At 45.7% G+C, this 18829-nt stretch overlaps 1 protein-coding gene across 8 annotated transcripts in view; it reads left to right on the top strand.

Moving 5' to 3' along the window:
• PTK2 (protein tyrosine kinase 2) overlaps window positions 1-18829 on the top strand; it is a 265648-nt gene that overhangs the window by 219549 nt on the left and 27270 nt on the right. For 7 of the 8 annotated variants that reach the window (XM_081323023.1, XM_081323024.1, XM_081323022.1 and 4 more), the window contains 2 exons: window positions 2310-2447; window positions 9692-9823. In XM_081323023.1, the coding sequence (XP_081179149.1) occupies window positions 2310-2447; window positions 9692-9823 (270 nt within the window). The remainder of the gene's footprint in view (window positions 1-2309; window positions 2448-9691; window positions 9824-18829) is intronic. The other variant, XM_081323025.1, reaches the window with a different exon arrangement.

Below are 18829 nucleotides of genomic sequence, written 5' to 3'. Positions count from 1 at the left end.
AGAGAAGGACGAGGGGGGACATGATAGCAGTTATTCCAGTATCTCAGGGGCTGCCACAAAGAAGAGGGAGTCAAGCTATTCTCCAAAGCACCTGAAAGCAGGACAGGAAGCAATGGATGGAAACTCATCAAGGAGAGAAGAAACCTAGAACTAAGGAGAAACTTCCTGACAGTTAGAACAATTAACCAGTGGAACGACCTGCCTCCAGAAGCTGTGAATGCTCCAACACTGGAAGTTTTTAAGAAGAGACTGAACAGCCATTTGTCTGAAGTGGTGTAAGGTTTCCTGCCTGAACAGGGGGTTGAATGGGTTGAATTCATATGGAAAGGTGTAGATGGGATCTCGGTTTGATCTCAGTAAAATGTGAGTCTCTCCTCTCCCTATGGCAGGGGTAGGCCACATTGGCACTTGTTGATGCTCTGTGAATCATACTTGGAGCATCGGGTGGAAAAAGTCCCTGGGATCTTGTCTGAGTTGGAGGCCAGATGGGCTGTTTCTATGGTACTGACTGAGATTACATCACGTGAGGTCATTCAGGATGAGCTTGAGCTTGTTTAAATGAGGAAGGCTGGGTTTCTGACGATAACTAGGCTTGTGAAAGCCTCTAGGCCGGTGACAGGAAGATGGATCACTGCATGGAAAACACTTCTTGAGTGAGAGGGCGATTCCTCCACCCTTGGTGGATCTCGCTACGCCTCCTGTCAAGAAATCAATGCGACCCAGTTGATTTGAAGCATTTATAATCTTGTCTTCAGCCTTCTTTTTTTTTTTTTGAGGGGGTGTGGGAAGGTTTGTTGAGAAGGTGGTAGGTTTGCAATGACAGCTGGTGTTGTGATTCAGTGTCAGCCTGTGCTCCCAGCAGCTGAGTCCGATGAATCTGAGGAGGAAGAGGAGGGGTTTGGAGAGCCTTCGGTGTCGGAGGGAGGCTCTGATGCACTGCAGGACTCTCAGCCTGGCCCCTCCAGTCATGTTCCTCACGAGGCTCAGCTGTGTGAGGAGGCGGTGTCAGACTCAGGAGAGTCACAGCTGAATCTGTTCAGAGACGCTAGAAGCAGAAGGCAATCCAGCCGAGCAGAGCAGAGAAAATCAATGAGGCAGCTCAGTGAGAGGAGGAGAAGGCAGTGAGAAGCCATGCCTTGGGACTGATAATAAAAGGGGAAGGTGTGGGTGGTGCTGGTTGCTGAAGGCAACCATTTGGAGACATCCTAAGGGAATCCTGGTCTGTTCTTGCTACTTCTGTTTAACTCTTGTTTGTTGACTCTTGTTTGATATTTTGATTCAGTTATTGAAGTAAATATTCTGTTGCTATTTTGTTTGAACTGTAAATAAATTTGGGTTGGGTTTTTCCAGCCTATTGACTGTAAAAAGGAAAAAGGGGTTGTCCCTGACACACAAACAGGGCCGGTCGTAGGCTGGAACAGAACAGCTGGCCAGAAAGAAGTGGATGACCTTGACTCTTTTTAGCCTGGGTTCAAGGGCAGTTAAACGACATGGATTATACTTGTGGGTGGCCTTTGGTGGGTGGGACACTTTCGTGGCACTGCTTCACCTCTCAGTGGCTTTTGAGGTCAATGACCAAGGTACATTTATGGGCCAGCACTAGGGGTCGGGAATGGGAGGGACTGTTCTGCAGCCATTATCCCAACTTAATGAGATGGTTCCAGTCTGTAGCGCTGGTGGAGAGAGATCAAACCCAATGGCCATCCTATCCTGAGGTCCCTCATGACTTGGTGCTCTCTCCACTCCAGTTTAACAGTGACATGAAGCTGCTGGGTGATGTTGTCTTTAGGAGGTTAGGCACCATCCGTTTGCTATCCAGCTGAACCCCAAGTTGAACAGCTGATGCAACTGAGTTGCTGTTGACATGCTTGGGTCTGGCCAGGATAGGATTTATTCCGGCAGGTAGTTATGGGGTCAGAGGTCGTCTGACTATAGGGATATGCTGTCTCCAGTCATGCTCTACACCAGGGCTCTTCAAACGTGGCCCTTTGATGACTTGTGGACTTCAACGCTCCGAATTCCTTAGCCAGCGTGAGTTGGAAGTCCACAAGTCAACAAAGGGCAAAGTTTGAAGAGCCCTGCTCTAACACTGAGCTAGCTCATACTTTGGAGGTTCTCCTGGATCCGCAACTCATATGTCACGTTTTGATTGCAAGCAACAATGCCAATTATTCCCCACTCCCGTCCACAATTATTTCTCCCCATGTCTCCTGCCACTGCGTTTATTTTATTTTAAATTCCTGCAGGCTGGGAAGTTCTGGCGGAAGAGTTCGTAGTGTCCTGAAGCATTTCTCTGTATCTTTTGGTAGGTTTCAGGCTATCCCGCTTCCCATGGCATTCCATCCCTGGCGGGTAGCATTTATCCAGGACAAGCTTCTCTTTTGGATCAAACAGATTCCTGGAACCATCGGCCTCAAGAAATATCCATGTGGCAACCCAACATGGAGGTAATTTCCACCCAGTTACTTCACAGACCTTTCTCCCCCCGCCCCGTCTCTTTTTGAAGTGTCTCTGTGCTGACACACATATTATAGCACCAACAATAGCGCTTAGACTTGTATACCGCTTCACAGTGCTTTACAGCCTTCCCTAAACAGTTTACAGAGTCCGCATATTGTCCCCAACAATCTGGGTCCCCGTTTTACCGACCTCTGAAGGATAGAAGGCTGAGCCAACCTCCAGCCAGTGAGGATCGAACTACCAAATTGCAGGCAGCAAGCAGGCAGCAGAATTAGCCTGCAATACTGCATTTTAACTACTGCGGCACCATGTCAATATTCCTTAAATATTATGGTGGAATTGAAGGGCAACCTACATTTGTCAGTTAATCTTTCTGATAAATTTTAGTTGGTTCCGCTCATGGAGATCTCCTGTGAACTCACGTGGACTGTCAAGTTTCCTGCCTGAGCAAGGGGTTGGACTAGATGACCTCCAAGGTCCCTTCCAACATCATCATCATCATCATTATTATTATAAAACTTTTATTCATAAAACATAAAACTCAGTCAACTGAACACTCAAATTGACTGGCACTAATGGTTGACACGGGTTGCTGCCAGCATCCTAGGTATCAACTAGGTATCTCCTTAAAATGTAAGGTGTTCCGAGTAGCGCAGTTTTTTTGTAGCTTTGCTGGAGTTATTGCAGGAAGCTGCAATTTCTTGAAGTATTTTGCAAAGTTTTTACATCAAGAAATTACAGCTTCTACTTGAGCAGGGGGTTGGACTAAATGACCTCCAAGTGTTGTGATTCAGGGTCAGCCTGTGGGTTCGGCAGTTGGGTCGGACGACTCAGAGGAGGAGGGGGGTGTTGAAGACCTTGCTGAGGGGGTTGAAGATCTTGCTGATGAGAGCCCTCAGCCAGGCCCCTCCCACTTGGTCACCATGGAGACCCAGCTGTGTGAGCCTGACAGCGTGGATGAAGATGACCCACAGCTGGCCCTGTTCAAGGACGCCCGACGCAGGAGGCAGTCAATTAGGAGTAAACAGGGGAAGGCAATGGGGCTTCTCGGAAGGAGGCAGAGAGAAGCCACGCCCTGAACTCTATATAAGGGGAATGTGTGGGGAGGGCTGGTTTGCTGAAGGCAACCGCTTGGATAGTTCGTGTTTCTTAAAGCTCCTGTTTCTTGGTTTGTGTCTTGTTTGTTTTTGTAGCTATAAATTTGGCAGGCGTAATTCCAGCCTCTTGCCGTTTGTAAAGGGGTTGTCCCTGCCTTTTCTGCAGGGCCGGTAGCAGGCTGGTACAGAACACCAAGATCCCTTCCAACTCTATTATTCTATTATTCCTGTGGCTCATGATTCAGCCACTTGAAAGTCTGACACAGTCTTGAGATTTCATGACTTCCATGGCAAGTGTGGGTATGTCATTACTGATATTTATTGCCTTATTTGGCAGGGTGTAGCTTTAGTTCTCTTCTTTCTGTTAGGTAGATGATTGTAATCTAGATGGGAGGAAATTTTTACAGTTCAGCTAGAATTGGCGTGGCTTACATCTTTTGCAGATTCAGTGAGACCAACGAAGTTGCTCAACTCCCACAGGTTTGATGATCTGAATGACTTTGTATTAGCACTTAAGATGGACGTGTCTACTTGACATTCAAAGACCAGATCAATCCACCGCAGAGAGCCAAAAAATGTTGAAGCTAAAATGAAGTTGGGGGCAGTGAAATGGGTGGAATCCTGTTGATGGCAAATTTGGAATTAGCGTGATTGAACACAGGCCAGAATTCACTAGAACAGTGGGTCTTCAAACTTGGCAACTTTAAGACTTGTGGACTTCAACTCCCAGATTTCCTCAGCCAGCCAGAGCTGGCTGAGGAATTCTGGGAGTTGAAGTCCACAAGTCTTAAAGTTGCCAAGTTTGAAGACCCCTGCACTAGACGCTTTACAGTAGCAGTGATGTAAGCATACAAGTTGGCAGAGGTGGGTAACTATGGCCCTTTGACGACCTGTGGACTTCACGGCTGGCTGAGGAATTCTGGGAGTTGAAGTCCACAGGTCATCCAGGGGGCCATCGTTGCCCATCCTTGCTCTGAAGGTATGGAGACAACACTTGGATAGGTGAGATTTATCACAAGTGTGTTAGACCTTTGCGTGGATTATGAAGGCAGGTGATGGATAGCTGATTGCGTAACCAGCAGCTTTGATTCCACCCTGTAACAGGCAATGATGAGGCTTTTGTTTAGCTATCCCAGGGGTCTTCAAACTTGGCCCTTTTATGACTTGTGGACTTCAACTCCCAGAATTCCTCAGCCAGCGTGCCTGGCTGAGGAATTCTGGGAGTTGAAGTCCACAAGTCATAAAAGGGCCAAGTTTGAAGACCCCTGAACTATCCTCGCTGTTGGATTGTCTCTGCATAGTTTCCAATGTATTTTGAAACTTCAGCTGTTCCGGAATGCCTCACTATATTAATTGACTTGGGATCAGCATGTGACTCTTGCATCATGATTTCTTCAGCTATTGGATCATTCCTGGATAAAGTTGGCCATTCTTTGTAAAGCACTGCAGGCTGTTGATTATGCTTCGTAAAGCATTGCAGAAATTGGGGTGAGGCCATTTCAAACAATATTATCTCAAGCCGATTGGCGCGGTTGTTAAGGTCCTTTCGAGTTGCCTGCCACTGTGGCTGCCATCAAAGGAGACCAGTCTATTTCCATTTCTGGTGGTTGGCCCATAGGGTAGAACTTCATTCAGGCTCTGATTAGCATTTAAACCAGGGGTCTTCAAACTTGGCAACTTTAAGACTTGTGGACTTCAACTCCCAGAATTCCTCAGCCAGCCTGGGCTGGCTGAGGAATTCTGGGAGTTGAAGTCCACAAGTCTTAAAAGTTGCCAAGTTTGAAGACCCCTGGTTTGAACGTACGTCTCGGGGACAGAAAGAAACTTCTTTTCTTGTGCTTTTTTGCAAGTGTCAAAGTAGAAAGAAACCCAACTCTGCATTTAAATTTGGCTATCCCCTAACCCAGATCTTAAAACATAATGAAAACCAGATAGGGTGGTTTTTTTAAAAAAATAAAATAAAAAAATCTGTATTTTATTGGTTGCTTCCTCGAATGCCATTTTTAGCAGAGAGCTAAAATAAGGGAAATATTTGAAAGAAAAATATGACAGGTGTTTCTCCAAGTGTGAGTAGAGGGGCATCCATCTTGGCATCCAGTTTTCGTATACCTTTCTGGCGTCGTCTTTTCTGCAACGCGCAGACACGTGGAGCTTTGTGTGCGCGCATGCGCACACTCACACGTAGGCGAGTGAGGGAGAAAGAGAAAGTTTGCTTCTTATATATTTTTCACCTGTTTCATCTCTAGATAGCTCCTTGTTTTCCGTATTTTGCCCCAGCACGTAGTAAACACATATCAGAAAAAACAGGCATTCTGGAATACGTAGATCAGGGGCGTTGAAACTTGGCCCTTTTCTGACTTGTGGACGTCAACTCCCAGAATTCCTCAGCCAGCCATGCTGGCTGAGGAATTCTGGGAGTTGACGTCCACAAGTCAGAAAAGGGCCAAGTTTCAAGGCCCCTGACTTTAGATACGTGCGTGCTTCATATAGGAATGACGATCAGCAGAAAGCATTTGAAACCTTTGCTGATCATCCGTGTTTAACAGGGGAACTCTTCCTTGCTGAGAAAAGAGTCGTTTGGCACAAAAATTTCAGTAAAGTAAATAAGTGTGTGTGTGTGTGTGTGTGTGTGTGTGTGTGTGTGTGTGTGTGTGTGTGTCTTGGGTGGAGCAAACTTCACCACTTCATGACTTTGAGATACATTAAGGCTAAAGCCCTCAGCATTGAAACATGCTGTCTGGCAGTTTTTGGAAATTGTGCTGTCAAGATATCAAGGGACGCCAGTCCCGGGAACACGGGATCATAATGCCAAGCGTTGACTTAATTGCTACTTGAGTCATCTGTGGTTTTCCTAATACAAAGAAGTCTACTGTTAGGTGAAGTCACCTTAAAAGTCTCTCTTTTTGACTGGTGCCTCTTCGGAAAGCATATTTTCTGCCTGATATGCCTTTTGGCCTCCCCAGACTTGGTTTTAAAATCTTGCATGAAGAACTATTGAAGTGAGTATTGAATTAGGTTAGACAAGTTTTGGTTCCGTGGCGGTGTTCGGTTTTAATCTGAAAGCTAGCACCACTTTCTACTCCACTGGTTAGGCCACACTTGGAGTACGCCGTCCAGTTTTGGTCGCCGCAATTCGAAAAGGACATTGAGACTCTAGAAAGAGTGCAGAGGAGAGCAATAAAGATGATTAGGGGACGGGAGGCTAAAACAAACGAAGAACGGTTGCATGAATTGGGTATGTCTAGTGCAGGGGTAGGCAACCTTGGCTCTTTTATGACTCGTGGACTTCCAACTCCCAGAATTCCTCAGCCACCCATACTGAGGGGAGAGGGAGAGGTTTCCGAGCTGAGCCATGATGGCTGAGGAATTCTGGGAGTTGAAGTCCACCAGTCATAAAAGACCCAAGGTTGCCTAACTCTGGACTAGGCCGCTTTATGACTGGTGGACTTCAACTCCCAGAATTCCTGAGCCAGCCATACTGAGGGTAAAGGGAGAGGTTTCCAAACTGAGCCATGCTGGCTTAGGAATTCTGGGAGTTGAAGTCCAGGAGTCATAAAAGAGCCAAGGTTGCCTACCCCTGGTCTATTTAAGAGAAGGTCTAGGGCAGGGGCCTCCAACCTTGGCTTAGGCCCGGGATACTTGCAGGACCATCTGCTGCCGGGAACAAATTCCCATCGTCCAGTACGCTCACACAGGGAAGGCCTCCTCTGGGTACCGTCAGCTAGGCAATGTCGGCTGGCGACCCCCAAGGGGAGGGCCTTCTCTGTGGGAGCGCCAGCCCTATGGAATCAGCTCCCCCCTGAGCTTCGGACGGCCCAAAATCTCCAATCCTTTCGCCGCGGCCTCAAAACACTCCTGTTCCACCAGGCTGACCTGGACTGACAGGCATTTTAATTAATTATATTTAGAATTTTTAATTTATTTTTAATTTTAATTTATTGAACAGATGATTTTAATTTCATTTTTATCTTGATTTCTGTACTATTATATGTTTTGTTGTTAGCCGCCCTGAGTCCTTCGGGAGATAGGGCGGGATATAAATCCCATCAATAAATAAATAAATAAACTTTACAACGTGTGGACTTCAACTCCCAGAATTCCTCAGCCAGCCATGCTGAGGGGAAAGGGAGAGGTTTCCAAGCTGAGCCGTGCTGGCTGAGGAATTCTGGGAGTTGAAGTCCACACCTCGTAAAGTTGCCAAGGTTGAAGACCCCTTGTCTAGGGGGTTTCATGATAACAGTTTTCAAATATTTGAGGAACTGTCAGAGAGAAGAGGGGTTTGACCTATTATCCAAAGCATCTGAGGGCAGGAGAAGAAATAATAGATGGAAACTTATCAAGGCGATCCAACCTAGAATTAAGGGGAAATTTTTTGCCAGGGAGAACCTAATGATCAGTGGAACGGCTTTGCCTCCAGAAGTTGAGGGTGCCCCATCACTGGAGGTTTTTAAGATGAGGTTGAACATCCCTTTTTCTGCTGTGATAGAGGGCCTCATGTTTGAGCAGGGGGTTGGACTAGAACAGTGTTTTTCAACCTTTTTTGGGCAAAGGCACACTTGTTTCATGAAAAAAATCACGAGGCACTCCACCATTAGAAAATGTTAAAAAATTTAACTCTGTGCCTATATTGACTATAGGCCTAAGGTACAAAGATGCACCAGTTTCTTCCACATTCTGGAAACACAGACACAGAAAAATAATAATACAGTGTTTAAAAATCACAGACAGCAGCCCTTGGAATATAGCTAGCTGATCATTTTGTTAGATTTTACAAATTCCTTTGACTGGGATTCCAACCCTGCATGAGGTAAATGGTATGTTTTGTAATTATTGCAGTGGAGCGGATAACAGTCTGCTCTACTAAATTTTGGTTCAAAGATTTGAGAAAACCTTAATTATGAATGAAATGAATTGTTATTCCAAAGCCCAGTCCCAGATCCCTCAGATCAGTATTTCCCAATATCAAATGATACTTCCAAATCTTGCAAACAAGAGCAGGATCCCCAATTCTGCACTTCCTTCTGCATGAAAAATGTTAGAGAAGACCCCTTTTGGGTTTGGGTTTGTTTTTTTAAAAAAACAGCCGCCTTTTTCAACTGTGAAAGCAAATGCAGCCAGCATCTTAAACCAAAATCTAAACATGGAGGACCTTCATCTCTCATCCAGAGAGGAGGTCTCTTTCAAGAAGCAGAAACTCCAAAACCGATCTCGATTTTACATAGTCGGAACATTATTTTCCTTCCTTTCTTTTCCACTATCTCCCCTTCCACGACCTTCGAATATGGAGAAAAAAATCAAATCCCTAACTCTTAATGATAGACGAGGCAAGGAATCCCCACCCCAAATTTCCCCACCCCGGAGCGGAGAGGGTCTTGCTCCTTAAACTCATCATTTCCCCCTCCAGCATCTTAGATATCGGAAAAATCGGACGGCCATTCTCCCAAATAGACCGGGGGAGGGGGGGAAAGCAGGTCTCCGAGGCCGCTTCTTCCGAAATGTGTCCTTGAATGATGGACGGGAAGCCCCTCGCGGGCATCAGGCGTGGAGAAAGTGGACCCCGGGCCCGGCGGAACGGGAATGGAGGCAGCTGGATCCAGGCGACTATGGCGCCAGCCGTTTCTAAAGGGGCCTGAGGGTGCCTTACCTAACGAGGAGGCAAACCGAGCGGCCAGCTCCAAAGGGGCCTCCGCCGTCTCCCGCCGTGGTTCGCTTTGCCGACGTCTCCTCTGCCCCTTCCCTCGCTCGGCCCCAACTCGGGGGGGGGGAAGCGGGGAGGAGCTTTTGACTTTTTTAAAAAAATCTTTCCCACGGCACACCAGGCAACATCTCGCGGCACACTAGTGTGCCGCGGAACAGTGGTTGAAAAACACTGGACTAGAAGACCTCCAAGATCTCTTCCAACTCTTATTCTGTAGTCTATGTTCTGTCTTACAACCAGAGCTAACGTATTAGGACATTGGTACTGCACTGTTGTCTGAACTATTTTCCCACAACCCAGAGAGCAAGTATATACTCTGGCTTTCAAAAGAAAAGCAAGGTCCGCACTCTGATGACAAATCGCATTCAAATTAATATCACTGAAAGTTAACCTTTTATCTTGTCTCTCTTTTCTGTTCACCCACCTGGCTTTGTAGGATTCCGGCAGTTTGGATCTGCGCGGAATGGGACATGTCCTACCAGCACATCTCATGGAAGAGAGGTTGATACGACAGCAGCAAGAAATGGAGGAAGACCAGAGGTGGTTGGAAAAGGAGGAGCGGTTTCTGGTAACACACTTTTTTTTTGCTTGTTTTGTTTCCTTGTTGCAGTTACACAAAGCTCTTTCCCTCTCAGTGCATATGTACACTGTTTGCCAAAGGATAACTGGCTCAGACTACTCAGAATCATAATAGTAAAGTTGGAAGGGACTTTGGAGGTCTTCTAGTCCAACCCCCTGCTCAGGCAGGAAACCCTATACCATTTCAGACAAATGGTTGCCCAGTCTCTTCTTAAAAACTTCCAGTGTTGGAGCATTCGCAGCTTCTGGAGGCAGGTAGTTCCACCGGTTAATTGTTCTAACTGTCAGGAAGTTTTAATTTAATTTAATTTAATAATTTGATTTCTATACCGCCCTTCTCCCGAAGGACTCAGGGCGGTGAACAGGGCAATACACAATACACAATACACAGTTCCTCCTTAGTTCTAGGTTGCTTCTCTCCTTGATGAGTTTCCATCCATTGCTTCTTGTCCTGCCTTCAGGCGCTTTGGAGAAAAAGCTTGACTGCCTCTTCTTTGGGGGAGCCCCTGAGATATTGGAACGCTGCTATCATGTCTCCCTTAGTCCTTCTCTTCATTAAACTAGAACACACCCAATTCCAGCAACCGTTCCTTATACTCTTTTACTTCTGATAATAGTAAGAAAACAAGAATTCCTCTTTCCATTAAATGCTTGCTAACTTCCCCACCAGCACTGCCTTTAAATATTCCCTTCAGATATTCCTTTTTGTTCCATTTATTTATTTTTCACATTTCTGAACCATCCCATCTCCCTCAAAGAGGGCCGGTTACTACTAGAAGTGAGTCAAATCACCTCAGTCTTTGTTGATCGTGTGACTGTCGGCAACTTGGAAGGATGGGTCAGAAGGCACTTTTGTCCGTCCTAGCACAGCGTCAAACCGTCGTTAAAGAAAGGGTCATATGTGGAGGAGGAGCAGTAGCACTTAGACTTATATACCGCTCCACAGTGCTTTACAACACACTCTGAGCAGTTACCGCGTCGGCACATTGACACCAATAATGTGGGTCCTCATTTTACCAACCTTGAAAGGATGGAAGAACCTGTATGTGTAGATACTTGCCTGAAATGGTATAGGGTAGGGGTCTTCAAACTCGGCCCTTTTATGACTCATGGACTTCAACTCCCAGAATTCTTCAGCCAAGCACATTGTCTGAGGAATTCTGGGAGTTGAAGTCCATGAGTCATAAAAGGGCCGAGTTTGAAGACCCTTGGTATAGGGTTTCCTGCCTGAGCAGGGGGTTGGACTAGATGACCTCCAAGGTCCCTTCCAACTACTTCTTCTTCTTCTTCTTCTTCTTCTTCTTCTTCTTCTTCTTCTTATTATTATTATTATTATTATTATTATTATTATTATTATTATTATTATTATTATTATATGCCTTCTGTAAGTCAAGAGCAAGGGTCTTCTGGGAGTTGAAGTCCACAAGTCTTAAAGTCGCCATGTTTGAAGACCCCTGGTCAAGAGGCTTATTTTGACGTTTTGTGGCTTCCTCAAAACGTGGGCATGCTTAGAGCTTGGGTGACTCTATATCAGGGGTCTTCAAACTCGGCCCTTTTATGACTTGTGGACTTCAACTCTCAGAATTCTGTGGCTGGCTGAGGAATTCTGGGAGTTGAAGTCCACAAGTCATAAAAGGGCCAGGGTTTGGAAGACCGCCTGCTCTATATCTTGTCAGGCTGAGTCTCAGGCTGGGATCAGCAGAATCCAAACCAACCAACTCTTCACAGGCTGAATAATACATCTGCAACCGTATAATTTCATTTTTTTTTAAAAAAAGAGAAAAAATATCGAGATGGTATATTGATGTGAAATTTCAACTGTGAACTCTTTATCTCTTCCCTGTTGCTAATCCATCCTGCTTGAATAATTAATCTTTTCTGACTAAAGCCTGGCTATCTAGTTTACGAAACAGCTGGACCTGTAGATTTTGTTTTCACAAAGTCTGTGCTTGCACACTTCCTTTAATGCTACCAAATAAGGGGAAAAGCATGTTGTTCCCAAGGGGGAAAATAAACAGCTGTAACCATTCTTAAAGAAATTGTTTTGAACCATCTATTGACAGTCTCTTTCCTCTGAATGCAAATGGAACATGCATCTCACTCCCAACTGGTGTGTCAACGTTTTGACATAACTGCTCTACTTCCAAAAAAACCCACATCTTGTTCTAAAGGGGGAAGAAAGGGAATTGTTGTGTACAGTACTTAATGTGTGTATGTGTGTGTAGGTACATACACACACACACACATACACATCAATTTTACATCCAGAAAGTTCGTTCCAGATGTTTCAAACTGTTGTTGTGCAAATTGCGCAAAAAGAATATACACGCCAGTTCTTTGAACAACTTGGTATAAAATTTCAGAATTACTTTTTGGGGAGAAACAGATTTTATTCCAAAGGTTCACCATATTATTGCCTATAAAAATAAATAAAGGCGGTTGCAGTGTATTTCCCAATGGGTTTTCATCCATTTTTAAGTACTTATTTTCCTGGCCAGTGAAGTGGCAGTATTTGGGGCACTTTTATACACAATGCATCGGTTGCCACCCTAGAATACGACATTGGTTCTCCCTTTTCCTCCAGCTGTGACTTCTTTTGAAAAGTTCCCCCATCGCATTATATAGATCCAGGTGAGACATGGCAAGAAATCCATCATGTGGTTCTTTTTAATCTCTTGCAACCTCTTCTAATCTCTTCAGTTTGCTGCTTTTGTGATTGGCCAGGATGCATTCACTCTTTAATTTTCAGGATTCACACCTAATCAAATTGAGTAGAGCTGGTCTTCCAGTTACAACCATAATGGAGCCTGGCCAGGATGGGGGGTTAAGTTGTGATGGTCGTAAAGCGGGCCATTCACATGACTGTCCCGATTTTATGATCTTTTTTGACATTGTTCATTAAATAAACATGGTCATTAAGTGAGCAATACTGTGGAGAATAGAATAGAGTAGAATGGAATATTTATATTTATATTTATATTTATTTATATTTATATTTATATTTATTTGATTTATATACTGCCCTTCTCCCGAAGGACTCAGAATAGAAAATATGGAATGGAATGGAATGGAATGGAATGGAATGGAATGGAATGGAATGGAATAGAATGGAATAGAATAGAATAGAATAGAATAGAATAGAATAGAATAGAATAGAATAGAATAGAATAGAATAGAATAGAATAGAATAGAATAGAATAGAATAGAATAGAATAGAATAGAATAGAATAATCATAATAGTAAAGTTGGAAGGGACCTTGGAGGTCTTCTAGTCCAACCCCCCCTGCTCAGGCAGGAAACCCTATATCATTTCAGACAAATGGCTGTCCAATCTCTTCTTAAAAACTTCCAGTGTTGGAGCATTCACCGCTTCTGGAGGCAGGTCGTTCCACTGGTTAATTGTTCTAACTGTCAGGAAGTTTCTCCTTAGTTTTAGGTTGCTTATCTCCTTGATTAGTTTCCATCCGTTGCTTTAATAGAATAGATAATATGGAATGGAATGGAATGGAATGGAATGGAATGGAATGGAATGGAATGGAATGGAATGGAATGGAATGGAATGGAATGGAATAGAATAGAATAGAATAGAATAGAATAGAATAGAATAGAATAGAATAGAGCTGGAAGGGACCTTGGAGGTCTTCTAGTCCAGCCCCTGCTCAAGCAGGAGAACCTATACCATCTCAGACAAGTGACTGTCCAGTCTTTTCCTAAAAACCTCCAGTGATGGAGCGCCAACAATTTCTGGAGGCAACTTCTGTTCCACTGGTTGATTGTCCTCACTGTCAGGAAGTTTCTCCTTAGTTCCAGGTTGCTTCTGTCTTTGATCAATTTCCAACCGTTGTTTCTTGTCCTTCCCTCTGGTGCTTTGGAGAATAGTTCGACGGCCTCTTCCTTGTGGCAGCCCCACTGGTTTGCTACGGGGCTGGTTTTCCTGAAAACTGGAACTAACTCCTGGTTTTCATCCTAAAACATGGCTGCAAGGACACGGGAAATGATTGTAAATGTGGGTAGTCATGTAACCGGGGGTGTGGGGGGACTTTCAAAACTTTGAATCCCGCTAGCCCCTTGTTAGACCCATCAAAACTTCCGTCACTAAGAGACCGGTCGTAAGTTGAAGATTATCTGGACTTGTTTTACAGAGGCAGCGTGTCAGCCAGGGTCTTTCATGGCGGCAACCGGGTCCCCTGGGTGCAGACTTTAATAGAATATGCAGATTTTTCTGACAACTCTACACATTCATCCCGGCATTGCGCAATCAATGCCCTCAAGCACACTGGGCTACACTGTGTTTGGACTCATGCGGAGAACGTTGAACGCCCTTCGTCACGAGTCATTTGGGGCTCATGATGCTCCTCTAGCTGATGTCCTGCCAGTGCTGGGATTTGGCTTCCCCTCTTGAACTGCGGAAGCCGGAAATGTTTCCCAGCAGCAGCCAAACCCAGAAAGGAACATTTTTGAAAGCCTAACGATGTTTAGCATATCTCCTTAAGCCATCGCTTCCATTCCCCTCTGGTGGAGAGGCCCTGGCTTAAGTCAATGCACAAATAAAAATAATTTGAGTTCGGTTCAGGCCTCAAAGGAAGACTCCAGGGTGTCTTGATGGACTGTAAGCTTTGCTGCAGTGGTTGCATAAAGTATTGCCTCAAAATACACACCCGTCCACCTCTTGATTATTTGAGGGTCAAGTCTGCAAACAGAATGGCCTAAATCTTTAAACCTGGCAGAGATCCATCTTCACTGTGGTTTTGCTGCTTGCGGCGTGCATGAGCAGAGCCTGTGCTCGGCAAAACGTTAGTACTGCTCGCCGTTGCAAAGATCATTGTTATATCAGGGACCAATTTAATTCTCTACTGTATTAGTGTTTCTCAACCTCAGTACAGCTAGTCCTCGACTTATGACCACAGTTTAGCCCAAAATTTTCCGTCGTTAAGTGAGACATTTGTTAAGTGAGTTTTACCCCATTTTACGACCTTTCTTGCCTCTGTCGTTAAGTAAATCAGTGCAGTTCAGGGGTCTTCAAACCTGGCCCTTTTATGACTTGTGGACTTCAACTCCCAGAATTCCGCGTGCCTGGCTGAGGAATTCTGGGAGTTGAAGTCCACAGGTCATAAAAGGAACAAGTCTGAAGACCCCTGGTGCAGTTGATAAGTTCGTAACCCGGTTGTTAAGTGAATCTGGCCTCCCCATAGAATTGCTTGTCGGAAGGTCACAAAAAAGATGGTCACGTAATCTTGGGACAGACAACACAATGGTCACAAAATATGAACCACTTGCCCAGCATCTGAATTTTGATCACACGGCCACGAGGATACTGCATAGGTCGTAACTCTGAAAAACGGTTCATAAGTCGCTTTTTTCAGCGCTGTTGTATCTTTGAACGGTCACTAAATGAAGCAGTGTAAGCTGAGGACTACCTGTTATGTGGACTTCAACCCCCAGGGAAGTGTAGTCCAGGCATCTTTAATAATTAATTTAATAATTTAATAATTTGATTTCTATACCGCCCTTCTCCCGAAGGACTCAGGGCGGTGAACAGGGCAATACACAATAAAAATCGAATACAAAAATTAAAAAACCATTAAACATCATGCCCATAAAATCAATACATATTAAAGTTAAAACTAGTTTTAAAAACCCAACCCCATCCCGTCAGACCAGGCCAGCTTGTTCGAAAAAGAAAGTTTTGAGATCGCGCCGGAAGGAGCGAAGGTCGGGGGCCGTCCGGAGCTCAACCGGTAAGCGGTTCCAGAGGTCTGGCACGTCCACAGAGAACGCTCTCCCCCTGGGGGTCACCAATCGGCATTCTTTGATCGGCGGCACCCTGAGGAGGCCCTCTCTGTGGGAGCGCACTGGACGGAGGGAAGTTGACGCCGGTCGCAGGTGTTGCCGTAGGTAATCTGGACCCATGCCATGAAGGGCTTTGTAAGTCATAACTAACACCTTGAACCTCACCCGGAGAGCAACCGGTAGCCAATGCAGCTCGCGGAGCAAAGGTGTAACATGGGAGTATCGGGAAGCTCCCAAGACAACTCGCGCAGCTGCATTCTGCACAAGTTGGAGTCTCCGGGTGGACCTCAAGGGCAGCCCCATGTAGAGAGCATTACAGTAGTCTAGACGAGAGGTCACGAGCGCATGAGTGACTGTGCGCAAGGCATCCCGGTCTAGATAGGGCCGCAACTGGCGCACCAGGCGAACCTGGGCAAAGGCCCCCCTAGTCACAGCTCCAATATGCTCTTCCAAAGAGAGCTGTGAGTCTAGAAGGACCCCCAAGTTGCAGGCCCTATCTACGGGGGGTAATAGCTCACCCCCCATGGCCAATGATGGAATAATCGGAATTTCCCGGGATGCCGGCACGAACAGCCACTCAGTCTTGTCAGGGTTGAGTCGAAGCCTGTTCCTCCCCATCCAGACCCGGACCGCCTCCAGGCAACGGGACATCACGTCGAGGGCATCACTGGGGTGGTTTGGGGTCGAAATAAAAAGCTGGGTATCATCAGCATATTGGTGATACCCAACTCCAAAACCACGAATGATCTCACCCAGCGGCTTCATATAGATGTTGAACAGGAGAGGCGAGAGAACCGATCCCTGAGTTGCCAAGGTTAGGAATCATTGCTTTATATTAAAGATAACATAAATGAATTGTCAGTCATCTTATCAGTGGGGTGTGTGTGTGTGTGTGTGTGTGTGTGTGTGTGTGTGTGTGTGTGTGTGTTTTATTTATTTACAAAATTTGTACGGCTGCCTACTCGCCCACGGTGACTCAAAGTGGCTTACATGGATATAAAAACACCATATAAGAGAATAAGAAATAATGAGAAGAAAAAGAATAAAATAATAACCCCACACCTTTAAATCTTTGATACAAAGCAATGCTTCCCAACCTTGGCAACTCTTAAGATGCCTGGACTTCAATTCCCTGGGAGTTGAAGTCCACATAACAGGCAGTCCTCGACTTTCAACGGTTCGTTTAGTGACTGCTCGACACCCTTTCAAACTACCCATTTGATGGGCTCCATGCTGCTCTGGGTTCCCCCGGCCCGCTGGCAGAACCAGGTCTTCAGCGCCTTCGAGAAGTGTGTTAGCGTGGAGGCCAGTCTGATTTCCGCAGGGATGATGTTCCAGAGAGGGAGCCACCACGGAAAAGGCCATTCTGGGTCCTGCAACATTCCTTACCCTCCCCACTCTAGGGGGTCGGGTGGATGTGACCGGCCAGAGACGGTCCCTCAGATAAGTGTTACCATCACCGTTGTCACCATTTTCTTTTTCAAACATCCCCACCCACATACACCCCAGTGGCCGTCCCTGATTTACTAAGGAAGCATCAGCAACAACAAAACAGATGGTGTTTTTTTTTAATGTTAAAAGTTGGGTTTTACGATTTTTTGGCTTTAGAATTAAAAAGAACAAGAGAAAAAAAAGAACCAGGGTTTGGTTTTTCCCTCCGTTGTGCATTTTCCCCCACTACATTAAGGAAAAGCGACGTGGAACAGATTAGAACAGTCCGGTTATTCTTTGTGGAAAAGGGCGGGTTAGCGCTAATTATATCTTGGACCTCCCCAGAGGATTCAGCTAAACGAAGGCCAGTCAACCGTTCAGTTTTATGGCATTTGCTCAGAAGTCACTGCTGTCGGGAGGTTGTGCTAGCATGCAGTTGCCTTTGCGTAGCAGAACCTCCTTACCCAACTGGGTCAATCTGGGTTTATTGCACCTGGAGGCTGTTCAATAGATATATTATCCCTGCAAGTTGTACAGTGGTTACATAATGCCGTGCAAAGCGAAAAACGATGACATAACTTCAGAGTGTTTGAGGAAATGGTGTGGTTGTTTAGTGGGGGACACTAGCTTCTAGTGGTTCTGTGCATGTTCAGTGTCCTGCTTGCAACACACACACACACACACTGGCATGGTGGCTCAGTGGTTAAGACACTGGGCTTGTCAGCTGGAAAGCCGGCAGCTCACGTTTGAGACCCAAGTACCATGCGACGGGATGAGCTCGTGTCCTCGCCCCAGCTCCTGCCAACCTAGCAGTTCGAAAGCATGGAAATGCGAGTAGATAAATAGGTATCACTTTGGTGTGAAAGTAACAGCGCTTTGTGACTTTATGGTGGCCACGTGACCACGGAAATGTCTTCCGACAGCGCTGGCTCGATGGCCTTGAAACAGAGATGAGCAGCGGCCCCTAGAGTTGGCAATGAGTAAAATCCGCAGGGACTGCTTTTTTATGTATGCATATACTTTATATGTGTGATTATGTGTGTATAATTAGTGTCGTATATCAGTGATTGTATGACCTCTGTAGATGCCATATATCTGGGCTCTTCAAACTTGGCAACTTTAAGACTTGTGGACTTCAACTCCCAGAATTCCTCAGCCAGCTGGCTGAGGAATTCTGGGAGTTGAAGTCCACAAGTTTTAAAGTTGCCAAGTTTGAAGACCCCTGCCATATATTAAATGAATTACACACACACACACAAATGAGTTAACCTTTATAATGAGATGCTAACACACTGATGTACACATTCCCAGAGCGAATGGATCCTCACACACAAACATGGTTTTCCATGGAGCTCCAGGAGATGAAGCGTCGGAGATGGGGCCTAGAGAGCTGTTGGAGATCCAGCCGATCTGAATCCGACCGGTTGCGACTAAGGTCTTTTACGAGATCTTATCTCGCGGCGATGAGGACGGCAAGGTCTAATCACTTTGCTGCCCTCATCGCGTCCGCAGATAATCGCCCGGCCGCCCTGTTTAGGGTGACCCGCTCCCTCCTTAATCAGGAGGTGAGGGAGGAGCCCTTGCAAGGTCGTGCCGAGGAGTTTAGTCAACATCTGTCGGACAAAATCGCTCGGATTCGGACCGGTTTGGACTCCGACTGGGCAGAGTCTGACGATGAGGACGAGGGCAGTCTTGTCGATATTATCTGGGAGGAGTTTGATCCTGTGACTCCTGAAGATGTGGACAGGATCATGGGGAAGCTGAGCTCCACCAC

Source organism: Vipera berus (genome assembly GCF_964194415.1).
Source record: "Vipera berus genome assembly, chromosome: 3".
Lineage (NCBI taxonomy): Eukaryota > Metazoa > Chordata > Lepidosauria > Squamata > Viperidae > Vipera > Vipera berus.
This window is presented reverse-complemented; position numbering and strand designations above follow the sequence as displayed.